This window comes from Tympanuchus pallidicinctus, unplaced genomic scaffold (assembly GCF_026119805.1).
Source record: "Tympanuchus pallidicinctus isolate F22 unplaced genomic scaffold, pur_lepc_1.0 scaffold25, whole genome shotgun sequence".
In the NCBI taxonomy this organism is placed as follows: domain Eukaryota; kingdom Metazoa; phylum Chordata; class Aves; order Galliformes; family Phasianidae; genus Tympanuchus; species Tympanuchus pallidicinctus.
In genome coordinates, this window is record NW_026294742.1 from 9,171,524 (window position 1) to 9,197,576 (window position 26,053).

General features: G+C 46.9%; 1 protein-coding gene across 3 annotated transcripts in view; it reads right to left on the reverse strand.

Annotated features, from left to right (window-relative positions):
* Positions 1-354: 354 nt before the first annotated feature.
* The window catches only part of NR3C1 (nuclear receptor subfamily 3 group C member 1), a 55,084-nt gene continuing 29,385 nt past the window's right edge, over positions 355-26,053 (reverse strand). Inside the window, exons 3-10 of one of the 3 annotated variants that reach the window (XR_008208250.1) lie at positions 22,695-22,858; positions 19,024-19,140; positions 14,527-14,805; positions 11,828-11,972; positions 7,085-7,215; positions 4,969-5,126; positions 2,837-4,382; positions 355-2,352 (exon numbers count right to left, since the gene is read on the reverse strand). Coding sequence is in view for 1 of the 3 variants with exons in the window: in XM_052689556.1 (XP_052545516.1) it covers positions 4,230-4,382; positions 4,969-5,126; positions 7,085-7,215; positions 11,828-11,972; positions 14,527-14,805; positions 19,024-19,140; positions 22,695-22,858 (1,147 nt within the window). In the remaining 2 variants the exon portion in view is untranslated. Of the gene's footprint in view, positions 4,383-4,968; positions 5,127-7,084; positions 7,216-11,827; positions 11,973-14,526; positions 14,806-19,023; positions 19,141-22,694; positions 22,859-26,053 lie in introns of all 3 variants that reach the window. The other 2 variants (XR_008208249.1, XM_052689556.1) reach the window with 2 other exon arrangements.

Here is a 26,053-nt window from a genome sequence, read left to right on the forward strand (position 1 = left end):
GCACACCCGCAGCTCCGCCGAGCGACGGCGGGACGGAGTGCTGCACTGACAGCTGCAGCAGCGGTGACACAGCCCCATCCCACAGCCCCGGGGGCACAGAGCGCTTCGACTGGGGCTCCCAACCCGAAAATGGGAGTTAGAACCTCAGTGGCGAGGACTGGAAAATGCAAGCCATGATTTCCAATTAAAACGCTCCTCCGAACGCAATTAGCAGAAATTCTCTCACTTGGGAACTGAACTGCAGCAGCAATCAGCTTTCCTATAAATACTGTGTGCGTGTGAGGAGCGCAGTGACAACGTGAGGGAACCCACCCAGGAACACGGCGACAATTCCACAGAGGCATTTTGGAGCCATTTAATGAAAAAAGCAGAATTTTATTGTATGGTTTCTGTCCATTACTCGGCATTGCTGTAAATGGCTCACATTTACTGCAACTTCTGTACAGATGTGTGGCTTTGTATTACCAGAACAGCAAATTTAAATGAAAAAATAAATGCTCAACAATTCCACACAAGCTTTTACAGTCCAACATTTCACTGAGTCGGTGAAAACTACAGACTTGTTACTACAGAATTATTCAGCATGAATAAAAAACTACAACTTTCATTTTTAAACAGGAGTCACTGGTTTAATTTTATTTTTTTATGCTGTTTAAAATTACTGTGATAAAAATAATGATTTTTTTTTTTTTTTGTAATAATGCCATACACCGGTACGATATAGGATTTGTCCCCGTTATATATCTTTCTTTGAATATACAAAATAGAGTACTGACACACGGCCGACGCAGCTGTCCCGCGCTTGGTGGAGGCGGGGTGTTTCGCGCTCAGCCTCCCCAGCACCCACGCCTCCCATCCTCGGGAGCGGCTCCGCTCCTTCCCCCAGCGTTTGGTTCCTATGTGACACCGAAAGCAGCCGCAGGGTCTGCGCGGTGCCGGGCCGCAGCACGCCGACGGCGCTCCCCCAGAGCCGCGGCCCCAGCCCTCGCCCAGCGCTACGGAGCGGGAGCGGGCTGACCCTCACCCAGGCACTTCCTCCTATTCCTGACCTGTCGTAGCAAAAAGGGCAAGGGCGTTTTGAAGCCCAACACGGCACCGGCCCCCGGCGCATCCCCGCTGCCCTCCTTAAGGCCGCTCCTGTCGCCCCGTGCAGCCCCGAGCGCGACGCCCCGCGCGGACGCACGCACCGTGATAAGGCACTGAAGGGACACAAGTCGCCATTCTCCCTGCTTTACCCAGAGTGCAGATACTGCCCAGTGCTACAGGACTATGACACACACCACACGTACTCCTCACTGCTCACCAAACACGACGCGTTTGTAACCGTGACGCTTCAAACTCAACAGCGCGTGCAGCGTGGATGCCACCTCCGAACACCACAGCTGCCTTCTTTCCTTACGCTCGCGAACCGAAAGGAACCTGCAGGCACACGGAGCAGAGGGGCGGCAGCCTCTCCTCTCCTTTCCTCTCCTCAGTTACCGCCTCTCTCGCGACGACAACGATTTGTTCACATTCACTGTAGTTAATTCTCTGCTGGGGGGAGGAGGGGGAAATAAACCAGAGAAAGAAGAAAAAAGAAAAAAAAGCAAAGGCCAAAAAAACCAGACCGAAAGAGAGCAGAAGCAGCGTCTGCGCACGCCAACTCTGCAGAAGGGCTGCACGCACCGCCTGCACACAGAGCTGCAATGGTGGATCTCCAGCAGAGCTCTGCCAGGGCGCAGCGCCGCAGCGCGCATCCCCAGGGCTGAGGGGCCCAGAGCCGCCCCCAAGCGCTGAAGGGCACCTAAAACTGCCCTAAAATGTACGTGTTTTGTACAGATCATTCAAAGAGAGGAGAAGAACTTTCGTTTTTTATTAAAGATGATATTTTACTCCAAAGTACTTAATATAGCATCTTTTTCTTTCATAGGTATAACATTCAAAAAGGTTTAAGAAAGGATGAAAAATCGAGTTTCCTATCTCGCTCGGAAACGAGCTTCTGCTGAACGGCAGAAAGGAACCGGTGTGTTGTGAACAACCTACGCTCTGTATTTACATATTGCTGGTACCTGATGCATATTATTGCCCAATGTTTCCAGCTGCTCTCGCTGCGGCGCGCGGCTGTCTACGAAGGGAGCCCATCCGCTCAGGCGGAGGCGCGGAGGGGAGCGTTCCGCCCAAGGTCCGACTTGCGCTCTGACACAGTGATTGGAGAAATGCAAATTCAACCTTAGAAACAGCCACTGAACACAGGTTTGTTTTTTGTTTCTTTCTGACAGAGTACTTCTTTGGATGCTGAATGTCAGTGCCTTCAGCACTACCTCCAGACAAAGCACGGCTGGCACGGGTTACCATTCAGCACATCCGTGACCCCTACAAAAAATATAATTACATGTATCATGATAAAGCAATCTGTCATCTAAAAATCATCCTTATTATACACTATACAAGCTATTTTACAGTCATTAATAAATTGCTTTTAAAGCTGCAGTAGCCCTTCCCTTCTTTTCTCAGATCAGCGAATATACCGATTATACATACTGGAAACTATAACTAAATACAAAAATATATTAGGTTTTGTATCTTCCCAGATGATTTTTCTCGTCGCTATTACACAAATAATCGGGCCACTTTCAGTACAAATCAAATTTTAGAGTGGCTTGGTAAATATTTCAATTTCGAGACACAGAAAATCGTTAAGGTGCAGGTAGAAAAGGCTACTACAGCTTCTAAACGTCTCAAAATACAGCTACCCATGGCAACGAGGAGAGATTCACGAGACCTATGGCAGATTTATGGCACGCTAGTCACTCGATAGGAAGGGACGCAGCCGTACACAGACAAGGGCGGACGTTACACCTGCGGGACCACGAAGCCGGCAGCGGAGCTCTCCTGCTCCGGAGGAGAAGGGCGAAGCAGAGGCGAGAGGCGGCGGCGCCGCGCGGGTTGCGGCCGCTGCGTGCGAGGTGCGGGCGGCGCCAGCGGAGCCAACATCTCCGACGTCGCCCCGGGGCCGCGCACCCGGAGCCCAGCGGCACAGAAGAGCGGAGCCGAAGCGCCGGGCGCAGAGGGGGGCGGCCTCTGCTCTGCCCCACGGCCGCCCTCCCGCGGGTCCTGCGCGGCGCCGGGTTCGGGGCGCGGAAGGCGCGAGTTCCTCCGCGCAGAAGTAAACTTTTCTGAAGCTATGCATATTTTCCTGAAGGTTTCCTGATGGGCGGTCAGGACTGATCTTCTTGGCATCAACGCAGCCCATGACTCTCGTAGTTATGGCTGTTGCATTATATGCAAAAATCAGGCTTTTTGTTTTTATAATATATAAAATAACCTGCTCGTTTACATCCAGTTAGGACTGTGTTAATTCTCTATGAATCTGCATATCCAACGCTTTTGTACATTATACCAAAAGTATTTGTTTCATTTCACATCTACTGAAATTAGATTTGAGAGTGTTCTCCCACCCACCCTGGCCCTTAAAAAATGCCAAATTTTACGGTCGCCTTGACAGTTGAAAGCTATCAGGTTAGAAAACCCAACCCATTTCCACACGAATATACTCAAGGATGAACATCTAGAGGTCATTTAGGAAAGCTACGAGCTGCCCCGCCTTAAAAAACCAGCTGTACAATAGGCATCTTGAAGTATTACAAAAAAATTATGTAAGAAAAAATGAACAAGCCTCGTTCACGGTATATAAAGTGAAAGGAAATTGCTAAAACCAGACAGTAATAGCTATAAAAGGCACAACTTCCCTTTTCTGATATACACTTGTAAACTTTCTTCAGGTTACATGCATAAACCAAAATGCTACCTTAACTTTAAAAAAAAAAAAAGAAAATCCAAAACGCATTACTAAAAAATAAAATTGTTTCCAGCCGACTGCAGAAATTAATTAGCAGAATGTTCGTAACACAGCCTCAGATCTTGTCACCGGTGGTTTTGATGCATCCATTGGTGTCGCACAGGGGGAGAAGTACAATTTCTGGCAAGCAAAATGTATTCTTCTTTCCTTTCTCCCCAGTCACGTATTAAATGTGAGGAATCCGCTGCTTCTATCGCCTAAATCTTGGCCCTCTGTAAACCACATGTAGTGCATAATTACAAAAGAAACACCGCTGCAAGGACAAAATGAACAAGTCTGGTAGGTTCTGTCTTTACAAAAAAAAAAAAAAAAAAAAAAGAAAAAGAAAAGAAAAAAAGAAAAAAGCTATCATTTGACGTTTTCTTAAGGCAACCCTTTTGTATTAAGGCAGTCACTTCTGATGAAATAAGAGCTTCTTTATATTTCCATTTGAGTATTTTGGTATCTGGTTGCTGATGATTTCTGCCAACATTTCTGGGAACTCAATACTCATGGATTTATCCAAAAACGTCTGGAAGCAAAAGCTCAGAAGATTTTCAACCACCTACGGGGGACAAAGCAGAGAGAAACTTTCACACCGCTGCTCACAGCAGCGCCGCTTCCCCAGCCGTCCCTGCTGAGCCCTGATCTGCCGCCCTCAGCTCAGCCTCACCGCCGCTCCCATCCACGCCATCCTCACGCAGATCTAGGAGGAGATGGTGCCAGCTCTCCACAGACACCGAAGGCACGCCGCATCAGCTCTAACCTTAGCATACAAATCACAGGAACACGGATAATCTAAATAAAATCTTTCCAGGTAAACTAACAGGGAAAGGAAAACTGAGGTCTTGCAATCTCCCTCGCCCTGTCCGGCTGAGCCACAGCCTGGCAGCTCCGCGCATTCGGGGTCACAGTTCCTCAGTTTCAAAGCAACATCATTTTTAAAAACCAGAGACTGAAATACACTTTAATTAAAGATCTAACTGCCACAGAGTCCATTGGAAAGGTGCTCTGAGAGCAGAAAGCTCATCTCTTCCACCTGGTCCTTCATAGACATCGCATACCACCTCCCAGCCCACAGCACTCGGCCCCAAAGTGAAGCTGAGGGCAGAGCAGTGCACAGCCACATCCCGGCGCCCTTCAGGACTTACATCGTGCATAGAGTCCAACAGCTTCGTCAGCTGATAGAACCGCTGCCAGTTCTGGCTCGAGTTCCCTTCTCTTTTCACGATGGCCTTTCCCAGCTCTTTTATGTATGTCATGCGAATTTCTTCAAACAAAGTCTGGCTCTTCAGGCCTTCCTTAGGAACTGGAACGCGACACACATCTAGGTTATACATCTATGAACTGTGCTATTAGTTGGGCAATCTTACATGAGTTATGCAAAAACAACTAGAAGGACACAATTTTCAATTACGAAAAGAAACGAGAGCTGAGAGAGAAGGAAGAGGAGAGGAAGCTGAGACAGACAACTGGTTCAACAAACAGCACAGGGCTGCTGGCCAAGAGAAGATCACACACAACTACAGGCAACCCAGGAACAAGGAGGGATGAGGATGGAGGGGGGCCGGCACCCCGCGCAGCTGGTAGGAAGGCCCTTCCCAAGGCCAAGTGTGGTGCAGCAGGCAGATGGACACACGTGGCCCTACCCATGAGGTGCAGCCTTTTGTCCCTGCACTGAAGCAAATGACAAGAACTACAGGGGGATGGAGCACAGACAGAGCAGACAGAAAGGAAAAGAGGTCAGGGTGAAAGGAGGCCCCCACGACACAGCCCCTTCGGGGACCTGCGGTGCCACAACCTGCCTGGCCCATGCAGGAGATGGCATTGTGATGCTGCCTTCAGCCGTGCCCATCGTGTGTAAGGAGAAGGTCTGTGTGTGACAGCCATGTGCAATGGGTGCTCTGGCCCCCGGGGCTCCGCTTCCCCCCTCTTCTTCCTCTTCTCTTAGAAAAGACCCCGGGAATTTTAGTTGTGAAGCCACAGATGAACAAAACGATGCACATTTCAGCCCTTCAGCTCTCAGAAGTGCCACAGCGTACCACTTACACAGCAGGCGGGCTCCAAGAGCAATGTGAGAGCGTATTGTCTTTCAGGGAGGGACAACAAAGAAGGATTCTGCGGGCTCGCGCCTGTCACACATCGCTCGTGAATGGGCTCAATTCTACTGAGGCCGTCTCCTTCCCACTCCTGGCATGGAAATTCCCATCAGGAAATTTCCAGATCCTGTAGGAAAGTTGGCCTCCCTTCCGCCCAAAACACGTCAGGAATTTTCAGGAGAGGTTTTAGATTCAAATCTCCCATTTGAGCAAAGTTTGCAGCCTTTACAAACCGCAGCAGTGTGGAGCTGTGGCAGTGATGATTTCTTTTCAGGAGCACCTCTGCACATGGGACGGCTGGCCTGGGGACCCCTGAAGGGCTGAGAACAGGGCTGGCTCCACTGCTCACACCTCCCCTTGTGCACATGCACATCCCTGCTGCATCTCCCCAGCTATTCTCAGTCTGCACTGCACTGAGCCAGGGTTAAAACTGAAGCTTGTCAGGGAGTTACAACAACAGTGTGTGAAGAGAGAAAAAAAATCATTAGGTAGAAAGGAATAATAATACAGAGCAGAAATTACACTGTAAGATCATTTACACAATGCTTCATGTTAGCATTGTTGTATGTAGTCCAGAAAAGGACTGTTTTGGTGCTATCCTTTGACCTTCCATGCAATACAGAAAACAACATGATTAAGTTGTGAGTTGTTCCAATTACAGTTCATCTCATTGAAAGACACATAAAGCCACCATGTAGTATATTATGTACATCTACCTTACAATATCTATCATAAATCCACTACATATTTTCTAGATGCAAATGCAGAAAGCAGCAGTTGCATTTGGCAATAACTTCTAGGAGAGTTCAGTCACTTTTTTTGGGAGGAAATAATTTCACTGGATCAGACCTTGCTCTCTGATTTTTTTTTTAAATATTTTTGGGGCTTAAATCAGAGCTTCGGCCACTTCTTTGGGTGCTACCTGCTCAGCCAGTCTGTGGCTTAGGGCTCTGCTGGAGCTGCAAAGGTCTGCATGCAGTCTGCACTGCCATGGCACAAACATCCCATACCTGCTGAGCAGAACTCCTCAGTAACCCCCTGCAGCAAACTGAGCACTGCGAGAGCTATTTGTGATCAGACACCTCACACCGTGCCACGCTGCACACACTGCATGGCACTGACAAGGTAAGCTCGCATTGCTCACACAGGTGTTTAAATGTTTACCTACTTGTAGAGAGGAGAAGCAATGTTTTCATGCAGAGATACTCTTCATATGAGACTTGAAGCCGTGACAGCTCGCGGGCAACCATCAGCATATGTTTGCATTGTTCATACATACAGGGTAGATTCATTCTCTGCCTGAGAAGTAAAGACAACAATTAGTTAAATGGCGTCTTCAAGTTCCAAATCTAAGTTTCTCCATCCTTCCCTCAGGACCAGTGGGGTGGCAGATGTCAGCACTTGGCTTACAGCAAAAGAGCCTTCAGTTTTCTCCAGGGAACTCCCCTAGGGTGAGTGCCTCAGTCACCACATGGAAGCAGAGGCCCCAAGCTGCAGCATCAGGAGAATAACACTGAAACTCAGTGTTACCTCTTCCAAAATATTTTCTATTCAATATTAGAATCTCAACAAAGAAATGAAATTGAATCCCAGTATAAGAGAAGGATTTGGTTATGAAATGGCTCCATTTCCTCTGGAGCTGCTAGCATCTTTCAGTTCTCCTTTTTCTGCCCTCCGAGAGCCAATGCCTGCAACAGAAACGTAACTGCGCTGCTGGGAAGCAGCGTAGGAAACCCTCAGCCAACACAAAGCACACGCACCTTCCTTGAGGTGCAACATCCTAAGAATAAGAGAAAATCCTAAGAATAAGAGCAAGAAATACAAGCTATTTAGATCTGCTAAAAACCACGTAAGGCACAAGTCCAGAAACCCCACCTTTTCCAAATGCAAACACGACCCGTTCCTTCTGAGGCACGGCAGGGCTGCTGGCTGCAGCACCGGGCAGCCGGGGCTCCTGGAGCTGCACAGCCCTGCATCCAGCAGGGCGCCCTGCTGGCAGCTGAAGCCACGCGCTCACCTCGCACGCTCTGGGTCTGCGCAGGGCGCCGTGCTGCAGGCAGCTGCTCAGAGCACCTGACACGGGGCTGCCGGTGTGCGTCGTCCGGCTGCTTGGAAGAACTTCTGCTGAGCCCTCTGGGTTGTGTCAAAGGGCATCGAACAGCATTGCAATTGGGTAATTCAAACACATTCCACAACAGGGCTCAGCAGTTTTCCTCGTGTAGAAGTATGACCGTTTCTGGGCAGAAGGTTGAAAGAAATGTTATGAAATGGGTTGGCCTGTCATTTGTTTCCATCTGCTGTAGATGCAGTCATCACCCCGAGTCTGGGAATCCATTCTATCTCCATGCAGATTTTTGTTACTACCAAAGCTGTGGCAATGGCGGTCCCCAAAAACTGAAAGTGCAGCATGGCCCCTCTGCTCAGAGCTGAGCCAACAGAGAGCTGCACTCCGCTGGGGGCGGTGGGGAGGAGGGCTGGGAAGAGGGCCCAGCTCTGCCCCTCACCGCCCTGCGGGAATGCAACCAGCTCAGCTGCCAGCAAGGGAGCAGGAGCAGAACCCGACCGACTGCAGGGCCTTCAAGCAAAGCCCCAATGGGGACCGGCCCTGGGCAGCCAGGGAAAAGGAAGGTCTGAGTGCTGCTGGTACCCCAAGCCCAGGAAGAGCTGATGAGAGCAGAGCAGGCAGCTGGCCAGGCAGAGTGCAATGGGCCACACAGTGCAACAGTGCAACGTTTGTGCAACTCCTGGCCTTCACAGAAGCTGAGATTTAAGCAGCTGACTAATGGCAGTTTATCATCTCTGAAGCGATTCTGCGTTAGTGACTGTGTATCTAGCCTGATTCAAAACACATCTCTGTTCTGTAATATCTCATCTTCTTTTGCTTTGGTAAACAGAAAGCAGAGCACAAGTTGGGCATCAGGCTCAAAAGTAGCACAAATGGCAGCCCATGCAAGTTGCACTTAATGTACACACACACACGTGTCGATAAAAGCACCGCTGAGTCATTCAGCTCTGCCAAGTCCATAGAACCAGTAAACAAAAAGCTGCCTTCCGAAAATCAGACAATACGGATTGCACAGAACTGGTTACAAAAGAATGTCCAAAAAAATTCTGGGAATAAGAGCACTGATAAAACACTGCTTGTAAAACTGTAATTAACAGCTCCTTGCTTTCTGTCCCAGCAGCACCAGTGCAGAGCTGTGGTAGTCAGCTCTGTACAGACAAAGGAGACGAGCTCAAACCTAAGAACAGCAAAAGCTAGGATGCTGTGCATGCAAACACAGCCCGAATCCTAAGACTCAACTTTCAAAACCTTCATTCTAAAGCCAGGTTGCAATCGAAAGCCATCTGTGCATGCAGTGAGCACAACTGAGCATCCCTCCCTGTAACTCCATGAGCACTGTGACACAAACAGAGGCTGTGAGCAGACTGAGGGCGGTCAGAACTGTGCTGTGGTGACACAGCACCACTGAACCAGCAGCACTCACATCTCTCCAACAACCAGGTGATGGTCTAAAGCCTAAGCATCGACCTGCCAAGCTTTTCTACAACCTGTAGAAAAACTTTTTACATATATGTATGCTGTACATGTACATAACACAGGAAGCAGGCTAAATATACGATAAATCACCGTAACATAATAAATGCTATCTTAATCCAGACCCTGAGGTTGGGGAGCAGCAAAGGAGAGGCTGGGTGAAAAATACAAAGCAACGCATCTCAGGAAAATCACCAAATGAACTCCAGAGTGCCTTTTTGGGAATGTCATGTGCCACAACGCTACCTGTAGAATCCAGTATCAAGCAGAGCACGAGCAGACCTGGTCTGTGTGCCATTCTCTTGATGCTCACAACATCTCTGCTGTGGCCCATGGCACTGTGCTCTGCACACGTCTGGCAGCTCACACCGTCTTCGTGCACCATTCAGGAGCTGCCAGAGCTAACTCAAAGGTGGCTGTGTTTTATTGCTGAATAGTACATAAAAAGTTACGACCAGAGTTTTATAGAGAACCTGAAGCACACCAGAGGAGGAGTCAGGAGGAACTGCAGTTCTCTTAGTCAACAAATGTTATTGAAAACAAATGTCATCTTAATGAACAGTCCACATACCGGAACTGCTAACCAGAATACTTTGGAGAATTAATACTGAGTAGAGGAGGATTACCCTTGCTTTTTTAGAGTACAGGCACATGCTTCACTGCCAAGCTCTGTGGTTTTGACCCATTGATAGAACTGCAGGAGATATCTGAATGTAGCAGTTGAGATGCTATCGTGTTTATTAGTGACGTCAGTTACTTCAATTAACTCCACCATGGGGAAACTTCTTTATTTCACGGACATATTCTAATAATTTAAACAGAAGTACACAGATGGGGCACACATCTGCACCCCCCGCCCCCCCAAAAAAAAGAAATAATTACTATGAAGAAATTATTAAAGCTTGTGAAGGTCTGAATATATATTTACAGGGAAGAATATTCAGACAAATAAGTGGCAACAAAAGAAGTATTATGAAATGTAAATGGCCAGTCCCATAGGAAATGTAACCACCACTGGTTTTTAAGCAGAGAACAGACTGGGGAGAACAGGAACTGAAGTGCGATAGGAACAAAAATATTGAACACTATCTCAAAATGTGCCCAAGGGGCAGCACTGCCTGCAGAGTGGAACCGGGACATGATCAGAACTCATCACTCACGTTGCTTTTCAGACCCTTGTCAGTGCAATCCCGGTGCTGGTTAGGCTCTGTGGACGGCCCTGCACAGTCCTGCATGGACTGTTGCGCTTGATGAAGGAAAAGAATGGCAAACCCGCAGTGATCACATCACATGTGGCTGAGCCACATCTCGCATGGCTCAGGCCAGCAACCTCCAACATTGACACCCATAACACATTTTCAGCAACTCATTCAAAGCACAGACAACACATCTCAGCACACAGCAGCACTGCTAGCATCACCACCCTGCAGGAGGCGGCGGCGGTGCCCTGGAGCTCTGCTAACCCTGCCCCACAGGGCAATCGCTGAGCAGCCTCCAAGGAGAGCAGCACAGCAAGGAAGCCGAGCACGGCCAGCAGCACACTGCATCCCAGGAGAGCTGACAGGCAGCCTGGGCTCCCCAGCCCGAGAGGCACAGCAGGACCGACCTGCAGCCACACCGGCAGAGCAGCACCTGGCAAGTACTGCCCTGTGCTCACATCTGCAGCAGCCACTTCTGACCCCCACAGCTCGAGCCAAGCTCGCTGCCCATCTCCTTCTCTGCCAGAGTTCCCTCCTTCAGTCCTCCACAGCACAGGTGACCACACAGCACCACTTTGAAAAACACAAGGAAGATGATGCTCAGGATAAGAAAGATGCCCCGATACTGAAGCAAATTCATTTTTCTCTTGAAAACTGGTAACAAAGTTCAACAACTACAAAGATACAACATAAGTTTTTCCATTTGCGACCTTTTAAGCCAGATTTTACCCGTGCTCAGATACAAACATTTAACCAACCAAGAATTAGCTAAACAGATAAGATTACTCTTACACACCACACACAGCACGCTGTGCAGTTTGCTACGCTTCTCCCTCCATCTCACAATTACTTCTAACTTCAGCTTCTTCGGCTCTGGTGAGATGAATGACTGCAATGAGTGGAGCAGGAAGGGTGGCAGCAGGGGACATTTCGTACGAGCACCTCCCACAAAACTTCATGGAAATGCACTCAGTACTGACAACATTTCTCTTTCAGTAAAGCTGGGTGAAAACTAAGCGATCTGCTGGAAGGAAAACAATGCTGCAAACAACAAAGGGACCTGGGATCCTTGCACCTTTGCTGCCCAGCTACTCGCCTCTCCCGTGCAGAATGGATGGGCTGCAGCAGTTTGCATCCCCCTGGTAAAACTGGACAAGGATGCAGTCTTACTTACTCGTTAATAATCAGATCTGGTGCAAAGCAAAGGAGATTTCCATTTGATTGTTTGTATGATCTCCATCCTAAAGCAAAAGCCATTAGGAACATCCAGGAGTACTGCAGAAGGGTCATTTGGTCATCCAGGTGTAGGTTTCTGAAACCTTAACAACACAAAAATAAAAGCAGTGAGGTGTGGCTGCGCTGGTAGCAAAAGAAACCTCAAAAACAAACCCAGAACACAAAGAACTCTGAAACAGATTGTGCTTCCCGTCAGTACAACCTCTGTACCACCAATGCAGGTTACTGCTTTTTAAAGTGAATTTCGTAATGATTTCTGTAATTGCAATGACAGTACCTGCAACAAGATTGCTTGCTGCTAGTTGACTCAGTCAAGCGTTTCTGTATTTCAGACTGCATTCTTGGTAGCAGAAAAAAAATATAGAACAAAAATGAAGGTTTTTTTTTTTTTTTTTTTTTTAAATGTGAAAGTCTTGTTGGAAATAGAAGTACTTTAAAAGGGTGCAAACACCATTTTCCAACTACCAAGGTTACGTTCAAATATTTGCACATGCAAAAATCAACCGTAGCACTCAGATTACAGCTTCTGGGCAGGAGAACTGAGCTGAACCAGGAGAGGTCCGAGCAGAGCGCTCAGCACGGCGTGGGGTGACTGCCCTGACGTGGAGAAACAGGCCAGGGCCTGGCAGAAAGTGATGGGGAGACACAGGCCACAGGGCTAACAGAAAGTAACGCTTCAACCTCATCCAATAGATGACACTGACATCTACACGTACAAAGCTCTCAGCACCTCCCTACAGAAATGCACAGCCACCAACAGTGCTGGCCTTCTGCAACTGCTGCGAGCTGCTTTCTGGATGGAGATTTCCCTGCAGGTGTACAAGAAAGGTTCAGATGTTGTACTGAGGGAGGGAATTTAGTGGGAAAAGTTTGGTGGATGGTTGGACTGGGTGACCTCGGGGGTCATTTCCAACCTTGGTGGCTCTGTAATTCTATGACAGTGCCAGATGGATCTGCTGATGGGTATGACAGGAAGCAGAAGGTCATACTTAAAAAAAAAATACATCAGAATATGTGTGTGGGATTATGTGGAGAAGGTAATCAGTCAAACATAGATCACAAGACAAAAATATCTAATATTCACTACCATTCATCTGGCAACCTTCTGTAATTAACAGTGTTTTTCCTAATGTTTGCAGGCAGTCCACAAGATGATAAATGATCTAACTTCAAATTTTGATCTTATTCAAGAATCATATACAGAACTTACAAAATATGCATCGCATTAGAAACAGTTAACGACGGCAGTTAATCTTGTAAGAATATGGAGAATGAATAGAGCCAATTAAGATAATGAGGAAATGTGTAAAATCTGAAAATTGGTCCCTTAAACAGGCTTAAGATGCAGGCAGCTTTTCATTTGCAATGCTAGTTTCCAGCGGATCATGCCTACATCTAACAAGAAAACATTGTGTCACCATGAATCATTATTAAAGTCTGAATTCAAGTTGATTTTATTTAATTTCATTAGGCATTTGGCATCTAAAGAGCTCATTACAGCACTGCTTCCTGAAGACGTTTAAATGGATAGCAGTCAGTAGATTATTAAATAGCAAAACTCGGTAGGTCTGAACAGCTTCAAAGCAGGCTTTTGGCTTTGGAGACTGCAGTGATCACTATTAACCACTATTCACTGCTGCTAAAACAGAAGCAAATTATTTCAAGCTTACTTCTAACTTACTGGGTCAAATCTCAAAAGTTTTGCTCAAAAACTCCTCAGGAAAAGGCTGCCTTGACAACCTCAGCTCAAGGATTCTGCACTGCCAGGCTGTGGGCTGGGGGACACTTAGCAGAAGTACATAGAAATTAAATATGCCCACAAAGAACCGTCTGGGTAATTTTAAACAAGTGTAAAAATAGGATAATAATAATAGCCCCTATTAATAAAATTATTAGGCAGAAGCTCGCTATGTTCACAGAGGGCATGTGATAACCTGAAGGATTCATCTCTTTAGGGGAACCGTCCAGAGGAGATTGCAAACACAGAACCCAGTGGTGTCAGTTTTATTTCAGAATGCCAGCAGCCTGCAGGCTGTCCCACAGTGATGCAAAACACTGTGGAAGTGCTGTTGCCAATTTGGTTTTGGAAGCAGGTAATGGCAGAGACTAGAAGAGAAGGGGAGAAAAACATCTGTCTTTGTTCTGTCAGATAGAAACAGATCTTCAGCTCTCCTGTGGCCCCAGCCCCTCCCAGAGACACCATGGGATGCTACCCGTTATGGCCACGGATGTGATTTTGCATCTGTCTTCTGTAAGGCAACTGCTAAGTGTTTTCAGGCAGGAGCCAAACAGCAAGAACATTTCCAAATTCCCCATGTAATCACAAAGCTACAAGGCTTGAGAGAAAATGAACATCTTGAGTTCCTGTCCGGAACTGGAACGCTCAAAGGCCTATTCCCAGTCAACAAGAAACTACAGACATGGTGACAGGTCAGAGAACAGAACCACCTGAATGCAGACCCAGATAAGCCAGCACCACAGCACCAGCCTATAAAAGGGAAGGCTCCACTGCAAAAGTCCGAGCTCTGGTGTAGCTCAAGTACGGCCAGTCCTTCCCTCTGAGGGCTCTGTAGAACATCACACGTGAAGACAGACGTTCAAGCCCCCCCCCGACTGCGCTCTGTAATTAACACACACCTGGTATTGCCTTCGCCCACTTGACCGCAGCAACCACTTGCCGTCCTCCCAGCATGTTGAGGGTTGACAGGATGCGCCAGCTGGAGTCGGGCAGCGTGCTGTCGTAGCCGGAGTACAGCACCTCGGGCTCGATCACCTCCAGCAGCGACACCAGTGTGGGTGTGAGCTGCGGCAGCGACGCGGGAACCACGCTCTTATTTCCAGCAGCTTCGGCGGCGTCCCTGGAGCCCGTGGCGGTGGCCTGCTGGATGCCTTTTATCTTCTTCTTCGTCTTGCGGGCTAGGAAAGATTGAAGAACTGCTGTTAGGTGGCGGGCAGTGACCACGTGCCGTTACATCCGCAGCACAGGGAATGCTGCTTTCTTTCTCCTTCATTTGTAGATCGGACGATTAAAACTTCTCAAGGACTTTTCTTTTTCATAAGCTGCAAATAATTCCACTTCAATACTTACCGAACTTCCTGCGAAAACCCGTTTATTTCACATTTTTATTGAAGGCACATTAATGTCTACGTCCCCAGATTCTCTATAATGTCTGCAAGGAGGACACAGACGAGGCCTGGCCCCAACCTTTACACGCACAGAGCAGTACGGCTCCATGTGACAGAACAGCACCTGCTTGGAAAAGACTTGCAGGAGTGGGCATGCCGTCATTTCCTCCATATATTAAGTACAGAAGCCACACGGAGGGAAGGAAAGAAATATACTTCATGGGTTAGAAGTGACTCGGTCTCTCGAGCCAGGGAAAACATTTTTTGAAACGCTGGGCAGGAGGAGATTTTTCTCTTGCCAGCTTCTTTGCATGTAAATCACTGCTGTATAATTAAACCATCGCGTTCATAAGCCAAATAAATAAAACGTCACACAGAGATGTTAACCATAAACTAGAAGCTGAAGCAACAGTTGTCAATAAAGGGATCTCCTGTCTGGCCTCTCCTGGAGGCTGAACTCAATGCACCGTTTGGCTGAGACCAGAATGAAACCTAATTCTTTCTCTTTCTATCAATTAATTGATGGATTTTTCTTCTGCAACTTCAGAGATAAGCCAATAGCACAGAAAAACATTGCATAAAGTGCTTTCATGTTTGTTAAGTTTCTGCTGATCCAGTCACTGTCTCTACTGGCCAGAAGTCCACTGACTGTAGCTTAACAGAATGCAATGTCCCCTTCCCAGCTCCACTTCTCCCACTGGCTGTGAGAAAGTCTTCAGAATCCCTGTAAGGATAAGAAATCCCCTGTGGACTTCGCATAAATTGAATTTTTGCAAAAGCTTAAATACTGCCCACATCTGCTGAGACTTCCGTGGCAGAACAGCAATAACGAGCTCTTTGGAGCAAAGGGCTTCTTTCTGTTGCTATTATCATTACTTTTATGCATTACACATACACACACACTTGCCATCATCCTTGTTCTCAAAAGCAAATGAACTGCTTTTTTAAATGAACATAAATTTACATGCACATGCCTACAGGTGAATGCAGACACCTAGGGCGGAACACTTACAGACCAGAAAGTCTGGTAAAATTGCAATCAAAGAAATATCTGATAAGATAAAGTATTGTGCAAGAATTTTATTAAGCTGCACTACTAAACCTGACGTAGATATATTGTTGTAACTCACAAAAAAGGAAGGTTTACACTTTCAAATACAAAAACACCACAAATTAAAAACCAGCTCCTTAAGGCAAAATGCAAAAGATAAACCCTACAGATAAAGTTGGCACAGAAATAAGCCCCAGCATCCAAAAAGCTCTGCTGAAAGAGAACAGAGCAGCTGCAGTGCAGGGCGGTGTGGCTGTGCCGGCTCTGTGCTGCCCACCAGCAGTGCCCACTGTGGACACTGCAGTCCAGCAGCCCGGCATTAAAGGATTCCCAAGCTGCCCACAGCTGGGTTGAAAGTCCCAACGCAGCTGAAAAGATGGGGATTGTCGTGGGATGTTACAGAGGCCGTGAATGAGGTCCGTCCCACCTCACAGAAGGGCCTCTCCTTCGGGACAGCCGGACACAACTGCAAGGTCCCAGCTGCACGACGGGGACGACCCCATCTCACGGAGGGACCCCTGCACCAGGGCAGGGTAACACAGCAACCACACAGCGCCGCGGGCAGAGGAGGGCTCTGCCACGGAGGGCATGCGCAGCCGAGCTGGGTGATGCCCGCTGGCCAGACTGCCATGTGCCAAACCCCACAGCAGCTCAAAAGCCCCTTAACAAACGCTGAGGAGGAGCACACAGGCACAAACCCAGCCAGAACGGAAGAAAAGCTCTGGAAGCAAAAGTTCAGTGGTAAAGAGAATGTGAGGATCGAGACCTTCGTGGAAACGCCATCTCACTGCAATACATGGAATGCTCTCACTGCTGCACAGAAGATGAAACACCATCATAAGCGGGAGAGGCTGCACACCTCACTTCTAGAGGATCTAGAAAGGCAACATCCACTGCACTTGCAGAGCAAGGCAATTAATATTATGAGAAATAAGAAGAGATCCTACAAAAAACTTGAAATGGTTTCAAAATGAAGACAACAGAAAATAACATAAGTTGTCCAGAGTTTAACTATAAAATGCAGTATGAAAAGCCAAAAAAGGTTTTATGATGACTTATTATGGGCACAAAATCTAGTGACAAATCGTTTCTTCAAATGCATCAGAAAGAAAAAGGGTGCCAAGCGATGGCTAGGGTCAATTAGTGACAGAAGGAAACGAGAATTCAATGAAATAAAGCCTGTAAGAAAGAATTACATTATTCTGTAGAATAATTTCTACAGTTTCTGGTGCCTGAAGTTCGACAGCTGCGCATTTTCCCAATGCCCCCAGCTCAAAAAAATCACATAGCACAAAAACATTCCAGAAAAGGGAGCTAAAAGGTGTCAAATGTATGACTGATAAGGCAAGCGAGAGAATGATTCAGCAGCACGGCTTTGGTGTACAAGAAACCTTCTTGCCTCCGCACTGTCATGCACTTCATACTGTGCTCCAGACTTCTACTGTTTCCTTTGTACCAGCAATTCACCATCAGAATTCCACCATTCAGACCCACCTGATAACCCGCTGTTTTCACAGAGCTTTCTTTTTCTCCTTCTCACACTACCTTGGGATCTAACAATTTCAGCTTTGCTCAGTTTCCAGGCATCTCTTCCCTCAGCCATGAAAGCAATTTTCTCTCTTTTTTTTTTTCCTTTTTGCCTTCCCAACCTATGTAACAATACCATCTTGCAGAAATTCGCTCCTCTCCAGCAGTCTTTGTGCCAAACCTCAGGGAAGGAAACCTCCCTTTGGCTGTGCCATGACTTTGCTGGCTCCCAGCCTTCCCAGTCGGCCACCCAGCCTCATAGCTCCAACACTGCTGGGAGCCCATTGAGTGCTCTGCTGCCCTGCACACAGCTGCATGCCCTGCACAGACACCACCGACAGCCTGCAGACTGTGGCTGTCAGGCTACATGCACGCTCCTCCTGCATACAGACCCCACTGATACGTAGACAAATCACAGAGTCCCCTCCTGAGGATGGAATTTATGTGCAAGTGTGGCATGGGGGAAAGCATTTCTGCCTGCTGGGTCCTCTCCTTTTGCTCAGAAGGATGGGCAGCAGCCACCAGCATGGCAGGAACACAGGGTGTTCATGGTGGAGAGGGGCAGAAGAACAGCAGGAAAGGACGTGCTATCGAGGGCCCCACCTCTAACACAATCCACCACTTACATTTCACTGAAGGATATTTTCACTGAAATGAAGAAAATGTTCATATTAATATACATTTTTGACATTTTTACTTTATCTGTCAACTTTGATGATGCAAGTTATCACCACAATAACCATGCTTGTAAATACTGCATTTATCTCTACGGCTCAAGGAGAAATACCGAAGAGGAAGCAGTAAAAAAGTTTTATGCCTTTTTAGGGCCGTTGCTAAACCTCTAGCTCATGCGGTCTCCAGTTTCTCATCAGCCATCCACCACTGAGCACAGAACAAACACCACCAACACATTTCTGTTTCTTTAGTACATTATCTTTTCTAGAGAGACTCTATCAGACATTTAAGAACAAGAACCCGCAGCATGAATAAAAGTAATTGCCTTTTCTTCAGCTTGAAGATGCAAGGCCCACTCCAATTTTAGCTACACGCCCGGGCATTCCCTCCCATTTGTGGTTTTCAGCATCAAGTCACTTTCCCAAGTAAGAATAGGCAGGCACGGCACTTCCCTACAAGACCTCTGCTGGAGTTCTGCTGTCTCAGATTCACCGAAAAAGCAACAAGATCTATGTGCTGACAGGAAGAAAAAATAACCCCGTTTCACACGCATGACTCACTTCTGCTGTGCATAACAGGGAGATAAAGCAACTGAGTGGGGACAGGAAAGCACGGGAGAAATTTTAGCACTGAAAATCTCGCTTTCATGAAAACGCTGCTATACACCACAGAACGCAGCACTGAAGTGCTGCTGCTTCAGCTTCGGGACCTGCACCAGATGAGAAACAAAAGCAGGACGGGACGCTGAGGATTACCTTCGAGGTTCATGCCCGCCTGGAGGCATTTCCGATAGCGGCACGCCGGGCAGTTCTTCCGCCGGATTTTGTCAATAATGCAGTCGTTCCTTCCAGCGCAGAGATAGTTGTGCTGCCCTGCATTCACAGAAACACACAGAGTCACCACCAACCTTGCAACCAGATGAAGTCATTCTGTCTCTGCAGCACGAAGGGACTGCGGGACGTCCCTACTGCCGCACTCCTTTTATTGCAAAACAAAATCAGTAGCCAGATGATTCCCAGCAAATACAAACCCAGCACTCTTCTGCCATTCAGACACCGATGCCAACACGCTTAGGAGAAATCCTGTTTTCTGTTTGGTAAGGTTGGGCAAGTTCTATTTTTACAACTCCTTTTCTCTTACATTTCTCCAAGCTAGGAGAAAGCTCTAAGCCTCCATGGCATGTTTACAATTCCCCTGAATGATTTCACATGAGATATAAATAACATTCACAAACACATTTGGAAAGTATACATTTCAACATCTCTCCTGACATATAGAAATAGCTGCCACCGCTCTAGAAGCTGAGTAGCCCTTGTTCCATTCAGAAGCAGACAACCAAGCACTCTGACATCTCCACGGCCGCTCAGATTCACACCAAAAATTTGGCCCCAGGAATGTGGTGACCTGAAGGACACCTATTAAAATGAGCACATTGCTTTGCTGTTAACAGAAGGGAAACAGTGGAGAATGATATCAAGAACGACATCTGTTCCTAATGATTTGAGTTATATGAACAATTGTATAACCACAGGTTCCTTTAGAAAAAGGCACTGCTAAGAGGTATGTCCTTCTCCCAGACAGGGAACAAGAAACAGAAGTGGTGGTGGAACAAAGCTGCAGCCCAGGCTCTTACACTGCACGTCAATGTCCTGATGGATAACAGCAAGAGGAACAAAAGTATCTTCCAAATATTCAGTTACTAACAATGGAGTCTAGGAGTCTTCTTATAGAAACAGACGTGATTAAGGAATTAGTTTGAAATCAACTGTGAAAATTTCAGGTATGCAGAGTCCATCTTGTGGCCTTCGTCAAACTTCTGGAGTTCCATCTCCATGTACTATTTGGATTTCTTGTATCTACTGCTTAGCCATTATTGTCTTTTTATATTGTTTTTCATATGGAAATCACATTATTTCTCTGTATAACAGTATAGTAAAGCTCTTCTGTCACATTAGCATTTGGTGAAAAATGAGATCTTTCCACCTCCTGCTTCCCACAGTCAGAGCACTGCCCTGCAGACACGCCAGCCAAACGTAGACATTTCAGTTACCTTTGCTGCTTAAAAAAATGAAGACACTTAAAGAACACACTGGTGAAATCTGGTAGTGAGCAAACTGAGATGCTTCCAAGAGAATTTACTGCAGATGTTGGCATTTTGCAGAGCATCCAGACAACACTGCTGCTCTGCACCGCACCACCTGGGCACAAGCATGTCCCCGTCTCTGATGGGTTGTGATGATCAGAGGAATGAAGGATTCTTTAAAACAGATTGGGAGTGGAAAGGGCTGGAGAACAAGCACAATCTGGAGCACTGCAGGAGGCAGGGGTGTTGGAAGGGATTTAACACAGAAGGGAGGTGTGAGAATCTGAGGCAAGATGAAAGCGGGGGTGGGAGGAGGGAAGAAGATGTGGGCTGGCAGGAGAGGTGGAAACAGGAGGGAGGTGTGGGGCTGGGCCTGCAGAAACAACCATAAGGGCTCCGAGGCACCGTGAAAATAAGAACTAGAACAAGACAGCTTTTGCTATCCTGGATTCCTGAAGAAAGGATCTTTGTTTGTGTGAGAATGGCTATAAATACAGAACAGTTGACCCACCTTCATCCTCCCTCTTTTCCTCTAGTTCTACAGTTTGCTGAACGAGATACACCTCATATTCACCTGGACACTGAAACTTTCAGTTTCTGTAATCATTTCCATTGCAGTGTATATGACTGCAGACAAAGGTGCAGAAGGAGTTTCCAGGCTTACAGTGGGTATGCAGTTTGCTGGATCTGTACACTAACAGATGCTTGGCAGATATTAATGAAAGCAATTGTGCAGAAATAAATTCTTTCTACATATATTCCTAAAGAGAAAAATGCTCGTAAGAGCTAAAACCAAGTTTTTTGTTCCTTAAGGTAATATTAAAACTCACAGATCCTTTAAGAGCTCCTGAAAACATCCATAATATCGAATCTTAAGGATGACGATTGGGACAATCTGTGGAACAGTAAGAGAATGAAAGTGCAGGTAAACCTTTAGGAGTGCGTTGCAGTTTTACAGCTCCAACCCTGCTTTACATATTTAACTCCAACACAGTTGGTACAAGATCTGCAAAGTCACATCACCAATCACAGCAATCACCGGACTGATTTCTTCATGTATCAATGCTTCCTTCCCTGGTTAAGGCTGTGGAACAGGCAGAACTGTCGCTGTGACGCACTCAGCTGCCACACAGAGCTGCTTCTGGGGGATATCCAGCGCCCTTCTCCAAGCTACAGATGATTATTCATCCCAGCCAGGAGCCTGGCTGCAGACAGGAGCACATCTCAGACAGGACAAGCCGAGAGCCAAGGACAGCCCGGCGCTCTGTACTGGAGCTGGTTCTCATGGTACTTCAGAAGCAGCTTCAGCGTGCCACGGACACGACATCCTTCCCCACAAAGGGCAGCAGCACAGCCTGCGAACATCCTCGGATCCTCTGAGAGAGGCTCTGCGCTTCCACGCCGTTTCCCATTGCGTCATTTCATTTCCTATTGCTTTGGGTGAGTTGGGAGCACAGGGCCAGTCCTTCTTCTAAGGACAGAATGCCGATGCATCTTTGTGAAACACAGCCTTCCCCCTTCTCAAGTGAAATCCAGCTTGCAAAAACGTTAGCAAAACATGACAGCGTGACTCACTTCATCACACCCAGTAAGGACTGCCCGAAACAGGCACGGGACGGGAAGCCCTGCGTGAGGGATTTCCTGTATTGTGTAACGGCAGTGCAGGAACCACTGCTGCCCTTTCAGCACACAGCGATGCTCTGTGCTCCTTCTGTCTCTGATGCTGATATTGCAGTGAGCAGTTGGGCGCTCAGCACCGCTCTAGACTCCCATTCCATGCTCCTCACCGCCGTGTCCTTCCTGTGCTTACAGAGAAATCCCAACGACCCCGACCCACACATCCCTGTAAATTACCCTGCGTACACCATATATGTTACACACGTGTAACGTAACCAACACTGCTGACAGGAAACACTGTGAAACTCTCCCAACCTTGCAGAAGCGCTACCCAATTTCACACACATCATCATGCACAAATCAATGAGTATGAAACTTAGAACCACAGACTGCGAATTCAACGCACGCAGACACGTCTGTATATAATCAGGACAAATAAACAAAAACCACACTGAAAGAAAATGAAGGAAACAAAAAGCAAAGATAACAACGCACCTTTTTATCCGGAGTGAATGGGAGCGTTTTATAAACGTAAAGAGAATCCATGCTACAGAAAATCACACCAATATCAATGTTATTTTTACTACGAAAGGAACAGCGATAGCAGGGCTGGCTCCCCAGGAGGATTCGAGCAATAATGGGCTCCAGCAGGACTGGCTCTGGCCGGTCACATATGGAATTGGACCTTACAGTCTTGATGAATGCGTTGTTTAAAACAAGACTTACCTTCCACAGCTCTTTTGAAGAACACTTTGCAGCTGCCACAAGTAAGAACACCATAATGACACCCAGAGGCCTCGTCAGAACACACGAGGCAGAGCTTGGGAGGTGGTCCCGTAGTCGCTGAGGTTGTGGATGGAGAAGAGCTTACATCTGATCTCAGTCCAGGGCTGGGAAAAAAGGCATGAAAATATGAATTAAGATCTGTGGCCTTTTGGCAAACATAATACGATGGTGAGAAATGGGCTGCCTTGTCCTTTATCCTCACAGCTCCGTGCACCAGACCCAGAAACATTTAACCACCAATCTCTGTGAGTCGTAAGAAAAGCCGTACGGATTGCTCTGCTGCCTATTTGACTGCGTCAAGATCACTTCCCTTACCCATCTCTGAAGCCAAGTTTCCTGTGCAGTGATCCTAGTCTATAAAATTGACTCCTACAGCACGCTCTCATTCCATACTGCTTTCATTATGGCTGCGTTCCCCGCAGTCTGCATTAAGTCCTCGCCTTCCACTACCAGCATCGAGTTTTGTATCAGGACACTTCTGTGCAAGAAACTGCAAATTAAGTCACATATTTATAGTAATAAAAGATCCTCTCACCCCAGCATTTCAGGAAAGTAATAGCATTTCTTAATTTGAGGATGTGGTATTCCTGTGCAAACACCCAGTCCACTGACAAAGGGTTACTTCTTAAACCAAGAACTGTTGCTGGGACAGCACACAGCCCGTCACAGCCACCTCTGAGCTGCTCCCACCCATAAGGTCTGAACCAGCAGCAGCTCTGCCAACCTTCAGGGGCCGATTATTCAGCACAGAGCCCAGTGCCTCGCCTGCTTCAGGCTGCCACCTGAACTCCTTACAGCCTGCACAGCAGGTTTTGCTGAGTTGAGCATCACAAAAGTTTTAATCTTTTAGATGAGATTTCTATACTGCATGCTTGGCTTCCAGCGATTCTAAAATTTGATGCAGTAGGGCTCCAGCAATTTTTTAGATGAGGACAGAAAAATGACTCTGATTTTGAGACCCTGGTGCCTCTATTCAGAAAAATCCCAGAAAACTCTCATTCCCCAAAGCGGACTTCAAATTTCAGAACATGGACTGACTTTTTAACAGAATATTCCTTTTCCCCCCCCAAGGAAACCTGACTAAATTTGGTCATATGCGTAAAAAACATTCAAACATTCAGAAAAAAATTAAATTTCAGAGCAATTGAAAACCCTTCAGCACCCCGAGGGCTTGAATTTTGAACAAGTCAGCTCTTCACACTGCATCCCCACAGAGGAATTGAGAAATAGACAACAGCTCAGGAGTACGGGGGGGCTGCATGAGCACGGGGCACAGCAGAGCTGAAGGACAGACAGCAGCGATGGGGACCTGCTGCAGTAACCTGGTACAAAGGCTGGCAAAGGAATTCATCTGAATAGAAAGAACAAGAACGGAACAAGGGGTGGAGAGAAGGATTCAGTAAGAAAGGCTGCAGCCGGAGTGAGGCAGAATGAGACAGGCTTGGGGAAAAAGAGAAGAAAGCCCACCCAGGAAGCACCAGTCCTCCCCAGGACTTGGAAAAGGACTCAACTCCATCACATTCGTCCTTTGCTCTCAGAAAATACCTGAAATGCAGCAACACTTTCTCTATTCTATTACTCTACAAAGATGACGACAACTATCACCACCATCGCTAGCTAATCCCTCAACTAAAGCTGCACTCATCAGTAGATTACAACGCTGTTAATGACCCACAGGATGGCCTTTCTATGTTTTCTAAATAATTTGTCTTCTCTCAAGGAGCAGAAAAACATAATAAAATATTTAGGTTGCACAATGAAGTGCACAACACCCAAGCAATGGCAGAATGGAATTCACCCCGGTTATGCTCATCTGATGTCCTTACAAACACACGTCTTTAATTACACACTCACACTCATTTCTACGAAGCCTGCCTGCCCTCCTCAGCACCGAAGCACTCCAGGAATGCGTCACGTAACAACAGAAGCCGCTGCTTGCTAGGGCCCACTGCCCTGCAGGAGGTGGTTTGCATGAGTGGTGACAGTTTTGCAAGGGAACCGACCTCACAGGTAAGGAAGTCGAGGACTCAAATCTATCTCTGCTTCTTATCACCAAGCTGCATGCGATGATGTTCGATTAGGATAAACCAGAGTTGGCCGTGAGCAGCTGCTGGTCGCTCCCCCGTCATAAAGCAGAGCTGGAGCCCAGCTGCTCCTTCACAGGAGGTCAGTGATGAGAGCCGACCCGGGGCTGCATGGCTCACAGCAAACAATTATCAGTGATCAATGCCACAATACTCACTCCATATTAGTTGGGTCCAATTCACACCCTACAGTCTATACAGCAGACTGCTGCTGGACGAAACGATTTGTGGCTATGTTATTAAAGATTCAGGTCCGGTGGCACCCTTTCTTACACTACAAATCCCAGTTTGAACACTGAAATGCGAATGGAGAGCCTAGAATGTAAGTAAGGCATGCATCACTTGAGAGCTGCAGATCATTCAACATTCCGAAATGAGAAGAGACAGAAGCGTCTTTTTCTATGCATAGTTTTGCAGACTACTAATATAGATCCAAAAAATTGAGCTCTTGTGAATTTATGACAAAAACATTTTCAAGGAATCATCCATGAACTGTCACTGAAATGGTGGCAGCGCCAAGCATATTCTACTGAAAGTTTTCAATCCCCTTTAATGTTTAATTAGGCTCATCTTCTATACTACTATCACAGAAATCACTACATGATAAAGACAACAGATAGATACTAAATAGAATCAAATAGAACAGCAGAACTAAAAACAAATGATGGTATCAATTAATAAAGCAGTTGCCAACAATCTAATCTGGGTTCCTGGCATATCTTTTCCAGCTTGGCTCTATCAGATAAGGCCAGTATTTACTAATAAAGGAGGAAAGTGTCGAATGCTGACAGTCCCTCCTCGCCTCCTGCTTGCCCCAGGTGCAGCAGCACAGCGATCCCGAGGGCGATCCCAGCCAGGAGCCTCACAGATCTGATCCACAGCCAAAGCGAGCAGCTCATGGGAGGCACAGCCCTGCACCGCAGCAACCTCGCCTGGTGTTCAATACAAATCTTTTACTCACAAAGTCACAGGAAGAAGGAGACAAAGACAACAAAACTGCTTCCCAAGGGGTTGTGTCCCTCAAGAAGTGAGGATTTACACCCCATAACATAACCATTATTGTTATCCTTCGGTGATTTGCAGTAGTGTTTCAGAACTCAACCAAACCCTAACAAACTATGACTCTGGCCCAAAGGGAAGAAAACATAAACAGGTCCAAATGGGAGAGGAAAGCATTCTGAAACGCAATGGTTCCAAGTTCATAAACGAGTTACT